Source organism: Lethenteron reissneri, chromosome 52, assembly GCF_015708825.2.
Source record: "Lethenteron reissneri isolate LAM-NWPU_2019-01 chromosome 52, ASM1570882v1, whole genome shotgun sequence".
NCBI lineage: Eukaryota > Metazoa > Chordata > Hyperoartia > Petromyzontiformes > Petromyzontidae > Lethenteron > Lethenteron reissneri.
Genome location: NC_083830.1, coordinates 7,667,928 through 7,686,334, shown reverse-complemented (window position 1 = coordinate 7,686,334; position 18,407 = coordinate 7,667,928). Strand labels below are relative to the sequence as shown.

Below are 18,407 nucleotides of genomic sequence, written 5' to 3'. Positions count from 1 at the left end.
AGAGAGCCACAAACTCACTCGGAGAGCCACAGACTCACTCAGAGAGCCACAGACTCACTCAGAGAGCCACACATTCACTGAGAGCGCCACAGACTCGTTCAGAGAGCCACAGACTCAGACTCACTCAGACTCACTCAGAGAGCCACATACTCAGAGAGTCACATACTCACTCAGACTCACTCAGAGAGCCACAGCCTCACTCAGAAAGCCTCAGACTCACTCAGAGAGCCACAGACTCACTCAGAGAGCCACAGACTCACTCGGAGAGCCACAGACTCATTCAGACAGCCACAGACTCACACATACACCCACAGACTCACACAGAGACCCACAGACTGACACAGAAACCCATAGATCTGCCCACTCTGAGGTTTCCGCTTCTCCGTGGCCACCGGACTTGTGGAGACCGCTCACAATGCTGGTCTCGGTAACCGGCCTTCATCCAAGTTTATATATTTTGAAAAGACTAAACGATTGATGCTCATATGTAATTTCCAAAAAAGTAAAGCCCTATGATGATATCATAAAAAAATTCAGCTGTAAGTCCTAACGCGACCAAGCCCCTGCGTTGTGCGTTGTGTGTGAACACACAGCATGTACGGACTGTGTGTGTGTGTACACACAGCATGTACGGACTGTGTGTGTTACTCGCCGGAGCGTGAGGCGTGTAAGAGCACGTGTCCCCCCATGTCCCAAGCAGCACCCTCCTGTCTCAAGAACTGGAAAGGAGTTCTTGAGACTCGACAGAGGCTCCAATACAAAATAACCACCACCACCAGTTACACCCTGGGACTTTGCAGTGTCTCGTGTTTTATCTCAGCCGGAAGAATGAAGCATCCATCTCGCCTGGTTTCATCCTAACCCCCCCTCCGCCCCCCCTGCTTACAGGGGGGGTTATAGGGGTATAGGAAAACGACGAGATAGGAATTTCTACTATCACCCATTGGCTACGCCACGAGGAAGGGGGAGTAGAGAGGCACGGGAAAAGGACACGGGGGCGGCAGAGGGAAGGGAGACTTGGGAAATATGAGAGTGAGAGGATGGGAAGTGAACGGAGAAACGGGAGCACAAGGCGAGAAGGGACGAGGAGAGAGAAGAAGAAGAGGCCTTGAGGAGCGGTGTGTCTGTTTTCACAGTAGGCGGGGAGAGGGGAGGGGCTCAGAGTGGGGGTGGCCACTCTGAAAGTCACGTGATTTTTTGTTTTGTTACAGGATTGCACTGATTTAGAGATATCGATGGATAAGGCCGAGGGCTATCTAGTGGTAGTGCCTTACGCCAATGATGTTGACTCCAAGCCAGCCGAGCAGCGTTCCGGAAACTATCGTACGTCAGGAAAGTCAGGCAGGGCGGCTGTACCATCGAGACTAAAAAGATTCCCTTTCATCGACCGCGTTTATCGATCGGTGATTGTCGTCTGCTCATGGTCGCCTCTGACGAAAGTCAATGGGTATTTCTATCGTCACTAATTTCGGAAGGAAAAATTACCACCACCTTGACCCTCACCCGCCCCGCTCCCACCCCTCGCCCCTCACCCGCCCCGGTGTGAGAACGCAGATTTAAATGTGCGACTGGATCTGAGTGCTGAACTCCTGGTCGCGCAGTACCGCGTCCAGCAGGTCTCCGTGAGGGTCTTCTCCTCCCACTCGGAATGGTGAGCTCTCCACATCGGCCCCTGCCACCACCCCCGCCATCTTGTTCTGCATCAGCTGCTGTAGTGGCTCTTCCTCCTCCTCCTCCTCCTTCTCCATCACCACGTACGCCACCTCCACTACCTCCTCCTCCTCTTCCTCCTCCTCCTCCTGCTTCTCCTCCTCCCCAGCATCAACGTTGCCGACAGCATCACCATCATCATCATCGTCGTCGTCGTCGTAACGGGTCGAGCCCTCAACCGGAACCTCCTCAACCTCCCGCGTCTTCTCCACCTCCTCCACCTCTTCATTGACCCCCTCCAGCTCGTCGCTGGTCGGCGTCGCGCCGTCCTTGACGTTGATCGCCGGCTCCAGGAGCTGGGCCCTGATCAACGTCACCGGGGTCTGCGCCATCGCGGGCGGCGCGTTGCTCAAAGCCGTGGCGGTCGTGCCACCGCCGGTGCGGATGGGAGGCACCACCTGAGCATCTTCCTCATCATCCTCCTCTGTGGGGTGAGCGTGGTAAACTTTCTCCAAGTGTCGTTCCTTCTCATCATCAACCTTCTCCTCCTCCTCCACCACCTCCTCCTCCTCCTCCACCACCTCCTCCTCCTCCTTCCCCTCGTCACCTCCCCGATCCTCTTCCCCCTCCTCACGCACGGCCGACCTCTCCGCGGCGATTTTATTGGCGGCCTCAACGGCGCCCGCCGGGATCAACGCCGCCACGGCCGCCTCCGCCTGCTGGCTGCACGCGGCCGCGTCCTTCATGACCTTCGCGACCTTCGTGACCTCCCCGACCTCCGCACCTTGACCCCGGGCGGGGGGGCCGTCCTTGTCACCGCTCAGCACGGCCTGGGCGAGCTCCTGGGTGCCGGCGACGACCGCATCCGAGCCGTCGGCCTTGGGCCGGACTTCCCCGTCTCCGTCGGCGCTGCCCTGGCCCTTGCCCTGGCCGAGCGAGGGCTCGGAGCGTCGGCCCTCGTCGCCGACCTTGCCGGCTCCCTCCTCCGGCGCGTCTGCGCCCTCCTTCTTGACCACCGCCCCCGTCGCCTGCCTGTTGCCCATCGCTGCGCGGGGGTGGGGGGGGGGTCAGAGTGCGGTGGGGAGCGGTCCGGAGAGTGAGCTGTGAACGCACGCGCACGCGCGCACACACGTGGAGGCATGCATGGACATCCGCGTGAACACACTCACCAGCACACCCACCAACGCACCCACCAACACACTCACCAACACACTCACCAACGCGCCCACCAACGCGCCCACCAACACACCCACCAAAAAGCGCACGGACCTTTATACTCCCACCCTCACACACACACACAGACAAAGATCCCCCGTGTAACCTTTAACAGACTGTAGGGGCAAGTGCTGTTAGCGAGTACCTATGAAGGTCAGCACGTTACACGAGGGGGTGGGTGGCCATCACCACGCCTGGCTGCCTTTGTCTCCCCAGTGGCGATGTTTACACACCGCACCAGATACTCATTTGAGGCTGAGTCAACCTAGGGTAGGCTCAGACCGATTCAGATAATCGTCACTGGTGTTGGCCGTGAATCGAACCCGTGTCGCCGGGTTCATAGCGCAGCGTAGCGCTAACCGCTACATTACCGCTCCCTACTACACACACACAGTCCGTACATGCTGTGTGTGCACACACACAGTCCGTACATGCTGTGTGTTCACACACACACAGTCCATACATGATGTGTGTTCGCACACACACCGGCACACACACCCGCACACACACCCACACACACACCCACACACAACCGCACACACACACAGACACACCCTCGCACACCCATACACACACCCGCATGCACACACCCACACACACCCGCACACACCCACACACACACCCGCACACACACCCACACACAACCGCACACACACACCCACACACACCCGCACACACATAGACACACCCTCGCACACACGCCCACATACACCCGCACACACACCCACACACACCCAAACACACACACCCAAACACACACACCCACACACACCCAAACACACACACCCGCACACACACACGCGGCAATAACCCACTGACTTGCAGCAATTTCCTTCCGTTGAGCAGTGACCACAAAAATGACTGCTTCGAAAATGTCCTCCACTCTCCTCCAACATCGCAGTGCCTGGTGATGATGGTGATGATGAAGGTGGTAATGATGGTGATGAAGGCGGTTATGATGATGATGGTGATGATGATGGTGTGCATTGCGCACATCATGGATCCCATCCCTGTATGGTCCGCCAACCGCAGACACCGACACTAACATTGTAAGTGCGGTAGTAGGTTTTTACCCTTTTAAACTGGTACAAAACTGACACCTTTATTCAAGGCATCATGTTTGCAATAACCACAACACAAGTAGTCAAAAAAGCAAACAAAAAGAAGCAACTCTGATAATGATAATAATATGCACTGTCCTTGAAGTTGATTGGTCCACACCCGAGACGGCTTTCTTTAGAGCCTAGTCCCCATTGGTGTTGGACCAGATGACACCAGAAGGCGTACAACTCAAACACAGTGCAATATCAGAGTATTGAGAGCTCGGGGTAAGCATTTACTCTAATGAGATCTCTTTTACCAGTGGCAAAATATAGTATTAGGTTTTTTGACTACTTGTGTTGTGGTTATTGCAAACATGATGCCTTGAATAAAGGTGTCAGTTTTGTACCAGTTGAAAGGGTAAAAACCTACTACTATATTTTGCCACTGGTAAAGGAGGTCTCATAGTATAAATTGTAAGTGCGGTTAACTATGATACCAAATCACTGCCGTCACCACCACCTCTATGATCACTGCCATCACCACTTACGTCAGCACCACCAAGAACATCACTGGCACCACAAACATCATTATCATGACTACCAGATGCATCATCACCACTACACCACCACTATCACTCGCAAAACAACCATTACTACCACACCCACCTCTACCATCTCAACCAAAACAACCATCACGACCAAAATCATCGCCACCACAACCACCAGCACCACCACAATCACCTCCACCACCACGACCAAACCACCACAATCACCATCATGACCAAAACCACCACCACAACTACCTCCACGATTACTACCAAAACCATTAGCACTTCAAAATCATCGCCACCACAACCACCGCTATCATTGCTACCAAAACAACCACCTCCACCATCACGACCAACATCATCGCCACTACAACCACCGCTATCATTGCCACCAAATCAACCACCTCCACCATCACGACCAAAATCATCGCCACCACAACCATCGCTATCATTGCTAGCAAAACAACCACCACCCCAACCAGCCACCTCCGCCCACGTCAGTCGATCAACGACCCAGACAAAAAAAAAATCTATATTCAGCAAGAAACTCAGCTCCGAGCAAAATCAACTCCTTTTGAATAATGTCTCGAGGTTTTGGGGTGGGGAGGGTGAGCCAGCTTTCTCCTGGGTTATAAATAATAAAGAAGCCAACAGACCGCACACAAACGCGGCTTCGTGATGCCGTCGCTGCTGCCAATGGCACCGCGACCAACACCGCAAGAGCCCCCGGGCGACCAGACCGGGGCCGTCACATGGTCGTCGTGGTCGCGGCGACGAAATCACGTGACGTCGCAAAAGCATCGCTCTCCTGTTCCCCGTTCGGTGTGGAGCGAGAGGGAGCGGGAGCTCCCGCGTGATTTAATCGTGAGCACCGCCGCGCGCCCCCTTGACCTAAAAAACTTTAAAATCGCGCGGACGAATTTATCGTCGCGTGAAAGTGAGCCCATGCCTGCCTTATCTCTAAGCGGGCGGTACCGGTGGGTCGGGGAGAGACACAGAGAGAGAGAGATCGGAGAGCTCTGCATGCAGTTATGAGCTACCCGTCGGAGGCCGTTGGACTGCGAGAAGGGCTGCGTGCAGAACGAGAGTGAGCGAGAGAGTGAGTGAGAGGGGGGGAGGTAGGAGAGTGCGTGGAGGGGAGTAGAGTGAGATGAGAGGGGAGAGGTAGGCGAGTGCGTGGAGGGGTAGTAGAGCGAGATGAGAGAGGAGAGGTAGGAGAGTGCGTGGAGGGGAGTAGAGTGAGATTGGAGGGGAGAGAGACACGGAGAGAGAGAGAGCTCTGCATGCAGTTATGAGCTACCCGTCGGAGGCCGTTGGACTGCGAGAAGGGCTGCGTGCAGAACGAGAGTGAGCGAGAGAGTGAGCGGGGGGGGGGGTTACATAAAGCAAAGCATTTTTAAAAATTACGAAATGATGAACGAAGCAAAGTGCCGACTACACCGAGCATCTTCTTGTTTCCACTGATCGTAAGAAAAATAGAGAGAGATCAAGACAGAGTGAGATCTCGAGAGAAATCAAGCCAGAGTGATATCTCGAGAGAGATCAAGACAGAGAGCGATCTCGAGAGAGATCAAGCCAGAGTGAGATCTCGAGAGAGAGATCAAGACAGAGTGAGATCTCGAGAGAGATCAAAACAGAGAGAGATCTCGAGAGAGAGATCAAGACAGAGTGAGATCTCGAGAGAGAGATCAAGACAGAGTGAGATCTCGAGAGAGAGATCAAGACAGAGTGAGATCTCGAGAGATATCGAGACAGAGTGAGATCTCGAGAGAGAGATCAAGACAGAGTGAGATCTCGAGAGAGAGATCAAGACAGAGTGAGATCTCGAGAGAGATCAAGACAGAGAGAGATCTCGAGAGAGAGATCAAGACAGTGAGATCTCGAGAGAGAGATCAAGACAGAGAGAGATCTCGAGAGAGAGATCAAGACAGAGTGAGATCTCGAGAGAGAGATCAAGACAGAGAGAGATCTCGAGAGAGAGATCAAGACAGAGTGAGATCTCGAGAGAGATCAAGACAGAGTGAGATCTCGAGAGAGAGATCAAGACAGAGAGAGATCTCGAGAGAGAGATCAAGACAGAGTGAGATCTCGAGAGAGATCAAGACAGAGTGAGATCTCGAGAGAGAGATCAAGACAGAGTGAGATCTCGAGAGAGAGATCAAGACAGAGAGAGATCTCGAGAGAGATCAAGCCAGAGTGAGATCTCGAGAGAGATCAAGACAGAGTGAGATCTCGAGAGAGATCAAGACAGAGTGAGATCTCGAGAGAGAGATCGAGACAGAGTGAGATCTCGAGAGAGATCAAGGCAGAGTGAGATCTCGAGAGAGAGATCAAGCCAGAGTGAGATCTCGAGAGAGAGATCGAGACAGAGAGAGATCTCGAGAGAGAGATCGGCGCCGCTGGAGATCCTCGTTGTTGTTGAATCATCGTCTCGGTCGCCGGTGATTTGAGCGGCCGCGTGTTTCTCAAAATCACCGTTCGTGATTGATGTACGCGTCACAGGAGAGCCGCACGGAGTTGTTGCTTGAAGATGTGTTCAGCCAATTTGACGACGATGATGAGTGTTGTATGATGTTGAACGTCTTTCCCACCGTACGTAGCCAATCCGTGCTAATCGGAGGTGTCTATTGTACAAGTGTGCGATTGAAACCCGGAGCGCCCGGAAGAAAAGAAAAGAAAAACCCGACACCTTGTGCGATGGAGCAACGCTCTATCCCCGCACAGATGGAAACGGACGGCGGATTAGTCCACTTCGCTGTGCCCGCCTTCGCCTGGCCAGCCAGAGTATGGCGGCTTCATCCTGCGAAGGAAGTTTCCTACGACCCGTCTGCACGGCGGTCCACCAACCCTCGCTGCTCGCCTCAACGTTGCTGGGTTACAGGCAGACGGAGACATGCGGCAAAAGCGAGCGGCGGTATCCTTGACGGCGGTGAAGCTGATGGTCTCGGTCCGGTCACCGATGACTGTGCAGTAGAACCCCCCTCCACCTTCACGACGGTGATTTGGTCGTTAAGCGAGGATGGGAGACACGGGAAAGGCTTCATTCGCTCCCATAGCATCGAAAGTTACCCCCTTTTCACCCAGAAAACGTTCTTTATAATATTGACACAATGGGTATTAATACTTGAAGATACTAACAACGTTGTAAACACGTAATGTTAAAAGCACGGTTAATCATTGCAATAATTACAATTTACTGTATCTATAACAGCCCGTCGTTAACAGGGGATTGGTCGTAAGCGAACACATTGGGCTCAGTGGAGACACTACACTATAAACTACACTATACACTACACTACTATAAACTACACTATACACTATGCACTACTATACACTACACTATACACTACACTATACACTACACTACTATACACTACACTATACACTACACTACTATAAAGGGAGACCCCAATATGAGTGGGGATGATGCCAGGAGGAAGAGACTCACATAGAGACCCCTAGAGCTTACATAAAGACCCCTAGAGCTTACATAGAGACCCCTAGAGCTTACATAGAGACCCCTAGGACTCACATAGAGACACCTAGAGCTTACATAGAGACCCCTAGGACTCACATAGAGACCCCTAGGACTCACATAGAGACCCCTAGGACTTGCATAGAGACCCCTAGAGCTTACATAGAGACCCCTAGAGCTTACATAGAGACCCCTAGAGCTCACATAGAGACCCATAGAGCTTACATAGAGACCCCTAGAGCTTACATAGAGACCCCTAGAGCTTACATAGAGACCCCTAGAGCTTACATGGAGACCCCTAGGACTCACATAGAGACCCCTAGGACTCACATAGAGACCCCTAGGACTCACATAGAGACCCCTAGCACTTGCATAGAGACCCCTAGAGCTTACATAGAGACCCCTAGAGCTTACATAGAGACCCCTAGAGCTTACATAGAGACCCCTAGGACTCACATAGAGACCCCTAGAGCTTACATAGAGACCCCTATAGACTCACATAGAGACCCCTAGAGCTTACATACAGACCCCTATAGACTTACATAGAGACCCCTAGAGCTCACATAGAGACCCCTAGAGCTTACATAGAGACCCCTAGAGCTTACATAGAGACCCTGGGACTCACATAGAGACCCCTAGAGACTCACATAGAGACCCCTTGAGCTCACATAGAGACCCCTAGAGCTCAAATAGAGACCCCTAGAGCTCACATAGAGACCCCTTGAGCTCACATAGAGACCCCTAGGACTCACATAGAGACCCCTAGAGCTTACATAGAGACCCCTAGGGCTTGCATAGAGACCCATATGATGGACTTTGACTTACATAGAGACCCCTAGGACTCACTTAGAGACCCCTATAGCTTACATAGAGACCCCTAGAGCTTACATAGAGACCCTGGGACTTACATAGAGACCCCTAACGTGTCCACATTGTTTGTTCTCCTGCACAACAACATTTAAAAAAGGGGGGGGGGGGATAGGGCGAGATAGGGGGGGGGGGGAGTCTTAAGACCGCACACTCTCTGCGACTTTGCATTTGTCGCGGGCAAATGCGCGTGGGGTCGCTAACAAACATCACGCGCTGCTGCTGCCGATGCCGATGCTGATGCCGCTGTTGCCGCTGCTGCTGTGCGGTTCAGAGGGCCAAGAGACGTCAACAAACAAAAATAGCGGAGCAGAGCGCACGACGCAGGGGGGGGGGGGGGGGGGGCTCTCACGAGGGCGGCGAAGCGATCTCGGGAATTCGTCTCGCGCTTGAATTGCTTCAAATCGCTCGAAAGCCACGCCGCAACGCCTCCACCACCACCGCGCGCTGCGAAGACCACAGCAACACCGCCACCACCGCCACCACCACCGCCACCACCACCACCGCCATCGCCGCCACCACCGCCACCACCACCACCGCCACCACCACCGCCACCACCGCCGCCGCCACCACCACCGCCGCCACCACCGCCGCCACCACCGTCACCACCACCGCCACCACCACCGCCGCCACCGCCACCACCACCACCGCCACCACCACCATCACCACAGCCACAGCAACACCACCACCACCACCACCGCCACCGCCACCACCACCACCACCACCGCCACCGCCACCGCCACCACCACCATCACCACAGCCACAGCAACACCACCACCACCACCGCCGCCACCACCACCACCACCATCACCACAGCCACAGCAACACCACCACCACCACCACCACCGCCGCCGCCACCACCACCACCGCCACCGCCACCGCCACCACCACCATCACCACAGCCACAGCAACACCACCACCACCACCGCCGCCACCGCCAGCACCACCACCACCGCCACCGCCACCGCCACCACAGCCACAGCAACACCACCACCGCCACCACCACCGCCACCACCACCACCGCCATCGCCGCCACCACCGCCACCACCACCACCGCCACCACCACCGCCACCACCGCCGCCACCACCACCACCACCACCGCCACCGCCACCGCCACCACCACCATCACCACAGCCACAGCAACACCACCACCACCACCACCACCACCGCCACCACCACCACCACCACCACCACCGCCACCGCCACCGCCACCATCACCACAGCCACAGCAACACCACCACCACCACCACCACCGCTCCACACTTTCACCAAACTTCCGTCACCCAGCGAGGGGTTGAGTCGTTCGGCACGACGTCCGACGTTTCGCCCCATTGTGCCAGGGGAGCCTCTTAAGGAACCAAATTCAGAGCTGAGGAGAGAAAAGCCCCCGCGCGAGCGTGGGGGGGGGGGGAGCGAAACGTCGGACGTCACGCCGAACGCAACTCCCCCCCCTAGAACGCAACCGGAGAGCCCGCGATAGACGTTGACCTTTGAGAAACGACCCCTTGACCTTTGAGAAACGACCCCTTGACCTTTGTGAAACGACCCCTTGACCTTTGTGAAACGACCCCTTGGCCTTTGCGAAACGACCCCTTGACCTTTGTGAAACGACCCCTTGACCTTTGTGAAACGACCCCTTGACCTTTGAAAAATGACCCCTTGACCTTTGTGAAACGACCCCTTGACCTTTGCGAAACGACCCCTTGACCTTTGAGAAACGACCCCTTGACCTTAAAAAGTAATATACCACGACGTTTCGATCGCAACACAAGCGGTCGTCCTCAGGCGGAAATAAATCATCCAGCAGTGGAACTGCTGAACCAGCGAGAGAGCTTTTTCAATTTTGAATAAAAAATTTATTTTTTACCCCGAGGGCTCCACTGCCATTTTATTTTGGGCCCGGATCAAATTCAACTGCTCCCCTCCTCCTCCTCCCCCTGTAAACCCAACCGAGCCGTCGCCACAAAGACAAAGATCCCCCGTGTATCCTTGACAGACCGATGGGGCAAGTGCTGTGAGTAGCGAGTAGCAGCAACCTATGAAGGCCGGCAGTGTGGCACACGAGGGGGGGGGTGGGTGGCCAGCACCACGCCCGGCCGCCCTCGTATGCCCAGTGGCGATGTTAACACACCGCACCCAGGTACTCGTTTGAGGCTGAGTCGACCTAGGGGAGATCCAGGTCCGGCTCAGAAAATTGTCACCGGTGTTGGTCGTGAGCAGGGATCGAACTCGGGTAGCCGGGTTCGTAGCGCAGCGCGCCTAACCGCTACACTACCGCTCCCCTTATACGTATACACACATGTACACAAACACAAACTTGTGTACACTCACATGAACAACAACAGCTGTTGTTGTGTCAAACTTGGTGCACTATGAGGTTGTCACGTGGAGTGTGGAAGATAATGCTGCTACTACTGCCAGGAGGAGGTCACGGGGCAGACTGAGGTGCCATGGGTTGTACTGCTGTGCCAGGCTAGGTGCAGGAGGAGGTCACGGGGCAGACCCAGGTGCCATTGGTTGTACTGCTGTACCAGGCTAGGTGCAGAAAGAGGTCACGGGACAGACCCAAGTGCCATGGGTTGTACTGCTGTGCCAGGCTAGGTGCAGGAGGAGCTTGCGGGACAGACCCAGGTGCCATGGGTTGTACTTCTGTGCCAGGCTAGGTGCAGGAGGAGCTCACGGGACAGACCCAGGTGCCATGGGGTGTACTGCTGTGCCAGGCTAGGTGCAGGAGGAGCTCATGGGACAGACCCAGGTGCCATGGGTTGTACTGCTGTGCCCGGCTAGGTGCAGGAGGAGGTCACGGGACAGACCCAGGTGCCATAGGTTGTACTGCTGTGCCAGGCTAGGTGCAGGAGGAGCTCACGGGACAGACCCAGGTGCCATAGGTTGTACTGCTGTGCCAGGCTAGGTGCAGGAGGAGCTCACGGGACAGATCCAGGTGCCATGGGGTGTACTGCTGTGCAGGCTAGGTGCAGGAGGAGCTTACGGGACAGACCCAGGTGCCATGGGTTGTACTTCTGTGCCAGGCTAGGTGCAGGAGGAGCTCACGGGGCAGACCCAGATGCCATGGGTTGTACTGCTGTGCCAGGCTAGGTGCAGGAGGAGCTCACGGGACAGACCCAGGTGCCATGGGTTGTACTGCTGTGCCAGGCTAGGTGCAGGAGGAGCTCACGGGACAGACCCAGGTGCCATGGGTTGTACTGCTGTGCCAGGCTAGGTGCAGGAGGAGCTCACGGGATAGACCCAGGTGCCATGGGTTGTACTGCTGTGCCAGGCTAGGTGCAGGAGGAGCTCACGGGATAGACCCAGGTGCCATGGGTTGTACTGCTGTGCCAGGCTAGGTGCAGGAGGAGCTCACGGGACAGACCCAGGTGCCATGGGTTGTACTGCTGTGCCAGGCTAGGTGCAGGAGGAGGTCACAGGGACAGACCCAGGTGCCATGGGTTGTACTGCTGTGCCAGGCTAGGTGCAGGAGGAGCTCACGGGACAGACCCAGGTGCCATGGGTTGTACTGCTGTGCCAGGCTAGGTGCAGGAGGAGCTCACGGGACAGACCCAGGTGCCATGGGTTGTACTGCTGTGCCAGGCTAGGTGCAGAAGGAGGTCACGGGACAGACCCAGGTGCCATGGGTTGTACTGCTGTGCCAGGCTAGGTGCAGGAGGAGCTCACGGGACAGACCCAGGTGCCATGGGTTGTACTGCTGTGCCAGGCTAGGTGCAGGAGGAGCTCACGGGGCAGACCCAGATGCCATGGGTTGTACTGCTGTGCCAGGCTAGGTGCAGGAGGAGCTCACGGGACAGACCCAGGTGCCATGGGTTGTACTGCTGTGCCAGGCTAGGTGCAGGAGGAGCTCACGGGACAGACCCAGGTGCCATGGGTTGTACTGCTGTGCCCGGCTAGGTGCAGGAGGAGCTCACGGGATAGACCCAGGTGCCATGGGTTGTACTGCTGTGCCAGGCTAGGTGCAGGAGGAGCTCACGGGATAGACCCAGGTGCCATGGGGTGTACTGCTGTGCCAGGCTAGGTGCAGGAGGAGCTCACGGGGCAGACCCAGGTGCCATGGGTTGTACTGCTGTGCCAGGCTAGGTGCAGGAGGAGCTCACGGGGACAGACCCAGGTGCCATGGGTTGTACTGCTGTGCCAGGCTAGGTGCAGGAGGAGCTCACGGGACAGACCCAGGTGCCATGGGTTGTACTGCTGTGCCAGGCTAGGTGCAGGAGGAGCTCACGGGACAGACCCAGGTGCCATGGGTTGTACTGCTGTGCCAGGCTAGGTGCAGGAAGGAGGTCACGGGACAGACCCAGGTGCCATGGGTTGTACTGCTGTGCCAGGCTAGGTGCAGGAGGAGCTCACGGGACAGACCCAGGTGCCATGGGTTGTACTGCTGTGCCAGGCTAGGTGCAGGAGGAGCTCACGGGACAGACCCAGGTGCCATGGGTTGTACTGCTGTGCCAGGCTAGGTGCAGGAGGAGCTCACGGGGCAGACCCAGGTGCCATGGGTTGTACTGCTGTGCCAGGCTAGGTGCAGGAGGAGCTCACGTGACAGAACCAGGTGCCATGGGTTGTACTGCTGTGCCAGGCTAGGTGCAGGAGGAGGTCACGTGACAGACCCAGGTGCCACGCATTGACCGACCGAGACGACTTACCGGCACGATGCCCCACCTGAGCTCCCTACTGGGCCACCTCGCTCGACAATATCACGGGGCTCGGCTTAGCAAGACCATCACTCAACACGATCATTGTTCGCCCTATATCCCCACTGTCCTTCGTAAATATACGTTGTTTGTCAACAAACACCGCGGGCTTATTGCCGTTAAGACAAACGGTCAACACAGCCTAATCTACGGTTAAATGATTAAATACCCTGACCTTATGACCTCTCCCTATCCCAAAGACAAAGAGAATGGGGTAGCCCATGCAATGTTGCCACTGTTATAGACTGCTCCACACAGCCTACACCCATAATACAGCTCTGTGTGTAATAGAAGTCAAAGATCCCCCGTGTAGCCTTAACAGACTGTTGGGGCAAGTGCTGTTAGCGAGCACCTATGAAGGCCGGCACGGCACACGAGGGGGTGGGTGGCCAACACCACGCCCGACCGCCTTTGTCTCCCCAGTGGCGATGTTTACACACCGCACCAGGTACTCATTTGAGGCTGAGTCGACCTATGGGGGAGGCACAGGACCGGGTTCAGATAATGAATCGTCCATCGGTAAGCGGGAATCGAACTCGGCTCGCCGGGTTCGCAGCACGGCGTAGCGCTAACCGCTGCGCCACCGCTCCTGCCAGGTCACCACCACTGACCCCCCTCACCCGCCCCGAACGATGTGCGGTTGGCGGGCTCGCGCGAGCGCGGTGCTACAAAGGCACGATATCAGACGTTTCGCGCCCGGGGGCTGTGCTTCTCCGACGCAGATGCCTGGCAATTTTTTTTGTTTTCTTCAGCAGGCACGCGGAGCGAAACGTCGGGCATCGTCGTGCCGAATGGCCCGCGAAATATGGAGGGATTTTCGCGCTTTATTTATTTATTTAAGGGAGAGAACGGCTCCAAGGGGAGACGGAGCGCTGATGAGATCGACTCCCGTGCGGCGGTGGCGGTGGCAGTGGCGGCGGTGGTGGCGGTGGTGGTGGCGGTGGTGGTGGTGGTGGCGGTGGTGGTGGCGGTGGTGGTGGCGGTGGTGGTGGCGGTGGCGGTGGCGGTGGTGGTGGCGGTGGCGGTGGCGGTGGCGGTGGCGGTGGCGGCGGTGGCGGTGGCGGTGGCGGTGGCGGTGGCGGCGGCGGCGGCGGCGGCGGCGGCGGCGGCGGCGGCGGCGGCGGCGGCGGCGGCGGCGGCGGCGGTGGCGGTGGCGGTGGCGGTGGTGGTGGTGGTGGCGCTGGTGCCACGCGGGATTGGTGAGCCGAGGCCTTCATCCAGCAGTGGATAGATACTGGCTGATGATGATGATGGCGGTGATGGTGATTATTTTCGAGTTGTTGTTTAGCAGTCAACTTAAACGTTGTTTTTAATTCCTTTATATTAAGTTCACTTGCTTGCTTTCTTGCGCGCTTACGACCGTGCAAATCTTTCGGTCGTTTTTTAACCCACTTCCCGTGATCTAATCGAGCTGACATTTTCCACACAGACTCGTTGTGCGTGACAATTAATTTTCGTGAAAATTTTTTTCCAAAATTTTACACTTTTTAGGGAATTTTTTTTAAATATTTAATTACCAATTGCTTAATGCTGGCAGACAATCATCTGACCCATAGGTGGCAGCCATCTCAATCCAGAGGACGAGAGGACTCTAGCCGCCACGCATATTAAGGATTTAGAGTGAAAAATGTTGTTTTTAAGGGTTAATTTATTTTAATCTGTTCATTCGCCCCCCCCCCCCCCATTATCGTAATATTTTAAACTGCGTCACATTTTATTGCCGCTGCTTTGAGTGACAGCGGCTTGGTCGATCCACTGCTGGATGACGGCCTCTCCCCCGCCCCACCCCTCACTGGGGGGAGGGGGTCGTTTGACCATACTTCACCACACTGGTCAGTGAGGGTTGATTAGTTGGTGAAAGGCCGCAACAGTTTCCGGCTATCCCTCGCCGCTGTCGTGGCCGGGGTTCACAGCGCTAACCGCTGCGCCACCACTCCCCGTAATCCCTTTATCCCCCCCCCCCGCGTGCTCAGCCCCCACCCCCCAAATACCCCCCCCCCACCCTGACCCCCCATGAGCAGTGTTTGCCAAGCCTAATTGCAGCCATGAATCATTCTTTGTGACGTCACCGCTCACCAATTAATACTCGTAAGCCGCAAAGGTGGGGGGGGGGGGGTGCGTCCAACGTCGCTGACTTCACTTTTTGTTTTATTTTATTATTTCCCTTCTACGCGACTTTACCGAAATAACCAAGAAGATGAATCCCTGAAGTCACGAAAGCTTTACATCGAAATTCACTCGACGCGTTCATTTGCTGGCCCGCTGGTTTTTTTTCCCACAATCCACTGCTGGACAAAGGCCTTGTGTTACATAGTGCCACTGCCATCTTTCGGGGTGTGGCCACGTGACCACGCGAGCCCAGAGCCGCTCCAAGGCACCGACTCACCACCGGCGTGAGCCGTGGACCGGGAGTCGAACTTTGGTGCCAGGCAGGCCCCACGCTCGCCCCCCCTCCCCCTCCGGCAGGCATGGAGTGCACGTTGGCCTGCCTGCCTGCCCGCCTCGCTCTGCGCGGTTTCGGTTTGCGCGATTTCACGCGGGGGTTCGAGGCTCGTCTTATTCCTACCCAGAAATGCGCTCTGTGTGCATTGCGGCTCTGCGGTCAGAAGTGAGGATGAATTGTGTACTCTTTGGTTCTTTCGGTAAAGTCACGTATAAAGATAAAATAATAAATAAAATAATAGCATACTACGACGTTTCGATTGCAACACAAGCAATCATCATCAGGTATAAAAGAAATAGCAACAAAAATCTAACCAGAAAACTATAGACAGACATATAAGCAGACAGATATCACAAAGATACACAGAGAGAGAACACGTATTGGCACAAAGAGAGAGATCGTCTCTGTGACGAGGCCTTAAATAGAGAGAGGGGGGCGGGGGCGGAGAGAAGGAGGGGGCAAAGAAAAAATTAGCATGTCAATGAGTACGACGAATTGTGTACTCTGTGTGTGTCTGTGTGTTGCGTGAGTGGGGAGCGGTGGTGTAGCAGTTAGCGCTACGCTGCGCTACGAACCCGGCGACCCGGGTTCGATTCCCGCTCACGGCAAACACCTGGTGACGGTTATCTGAACCGGTCCTGGGCCTCCCCTAGGTCGACTCAGCCTCAAATAAGTACCTGGTGCGATGTGTAAACATCTTCGCTAGGGAGATAAAGGCGGCCGGGCATGGCGTTGGCCACCCACCCCCTCGTGTGCCGTGCCGGCCTTTATAGGTGCTCGCTAACAGCACTTGTCCCTACAGTCTGTTAAGGCTACACGGGGGATCTGTGTTGCGTGAGTTACTCGACATGCAGCTGTTTCGCACACGGAGATACGAACAGGGACACTGCTTTTTGTGCGCGTTTGGTTCGTTGTCCTTCCACCCCCTCGCCGCACCTCCGATTGGCACGGTTGGCTACGTACGGTGAGAAAGAAGTCCAACATACAGATAAAGACACACAGAGAGACACACAGAGATGCACACAGGGACACACAGAGATGCACACAGAGATACCTACAGATACACACACGGACACACAGAGACGCAGAGATACACACAGGGACACACAGAGATGCACACAGAGATACCTACAGATACACACACGGACACCCAGAGACGCAGAGATACACACAGGGACACACAGAGATACACACGGACACAGATAGATACAGAGACACATACATATAAACACAGAGAGATGCACACACAGAGACACACACAGAGATGCACACAGAGATGCACACAGAGATACCTACAGATACACACACGGACACACAGAGACGCAGAGATACACACAGGGACACACAGAGACACACACGGACACAGATAGATACAGACACACATACATATAAACACAGAGAGATGCACACACAGAGACACACACAGAGACACACAGAGATGCACACAGAGATACCTACAGAGACACACACGGACACACAGAGACGCAGAGATACACACAGGGACACACAGAGACACACACGGACACAGATAGATACAGAGACACATACATATAAACACAGAGAGATGCACACACAGAGACACACACAGAGACACACAGAGATGCACACAGAGATACCTACAGAGACACACACGGACACACAGAGACGCAGAGATACACACAGGGACACACAGAGACACACACGGACACAGATAGATACAGAGACACATACATATAAACACAGAGAGATGCACACACAGAGACACACACAGAGACACACAGAGATGCACACAGAGATACCTACAGAGACACACACGGACACCCAGAGACGCAGAGATACACACAGGGACACACAGAGACACACACGGACACAGATAGATACAGAGACACATACATATAAACACAGAGAGATGCACACACAGAGACACACACAGAGACACACAGAGATGCACACAGAGATACCTACAGATACACACACGGACACACAGAGACGCAGAGATACACACAGGGACACACAGAGACACACACGGACACAGATAGATACAGAGACACATACATATAAACACACAGAGATGCACACAGAGATACCTACAGATACACACACGGACACACAGAGACGCAGATATACACACAGGGACACACAGAGACACACACGGACACAGATAGATACAGACACACATACATATAAACACAGAGAGATGCACACACAGAGACACACACAGAGACACACAGAGATGCACACAGAGATACCTACAGAGACACACACGGACACACAGAGACGCAGAGATACACACAGGGACACACAGAGACACACACGGACACAGATAGATACAGAGACACATACATATAAACACAGAGAGATGCACACACAGAGACACACACAGAGACACACAGAGATGCACACAGAGATACCTACAGATACACACACGGACACCCAGAGACGCAGAGATACACACAGGGACACACAGAGACACACACGGACACAGATAGA

At 55.1% G+C, this 18,407-nt stretch overlaps 1 protein-coding gene across 1 annotated transcript in view; it reads right to left on the bottom strand.

The window, feature by feature from the left end:
* The window catches only part of LOC133355877 (ABC transporter F family member 4-like), a 40,652-nt gene that overhangs the window by 11,063 nt on the left and 11,182 nt on the right, over positions 1-18,407 (bottom strand). The window contains exons 2-3 of the mRNA XM_061573290.1: positions 2,232-2,695; positions 1,605-2,198 (exon numbers count right to left, since the gene is read on the bottom strand). Of these exons, the coding sequence (XP_061429274.1) occupies positions 1,605-2,198; positions 2,232-2,693 (1,056 nt within the window). The 5' untranslated portion in view covers positions 2,694-2,695. The remainder of the gene's footprint in view (positions 1-1,604; positions 2,199-2,231; positions 2,696-18,407) is intronic.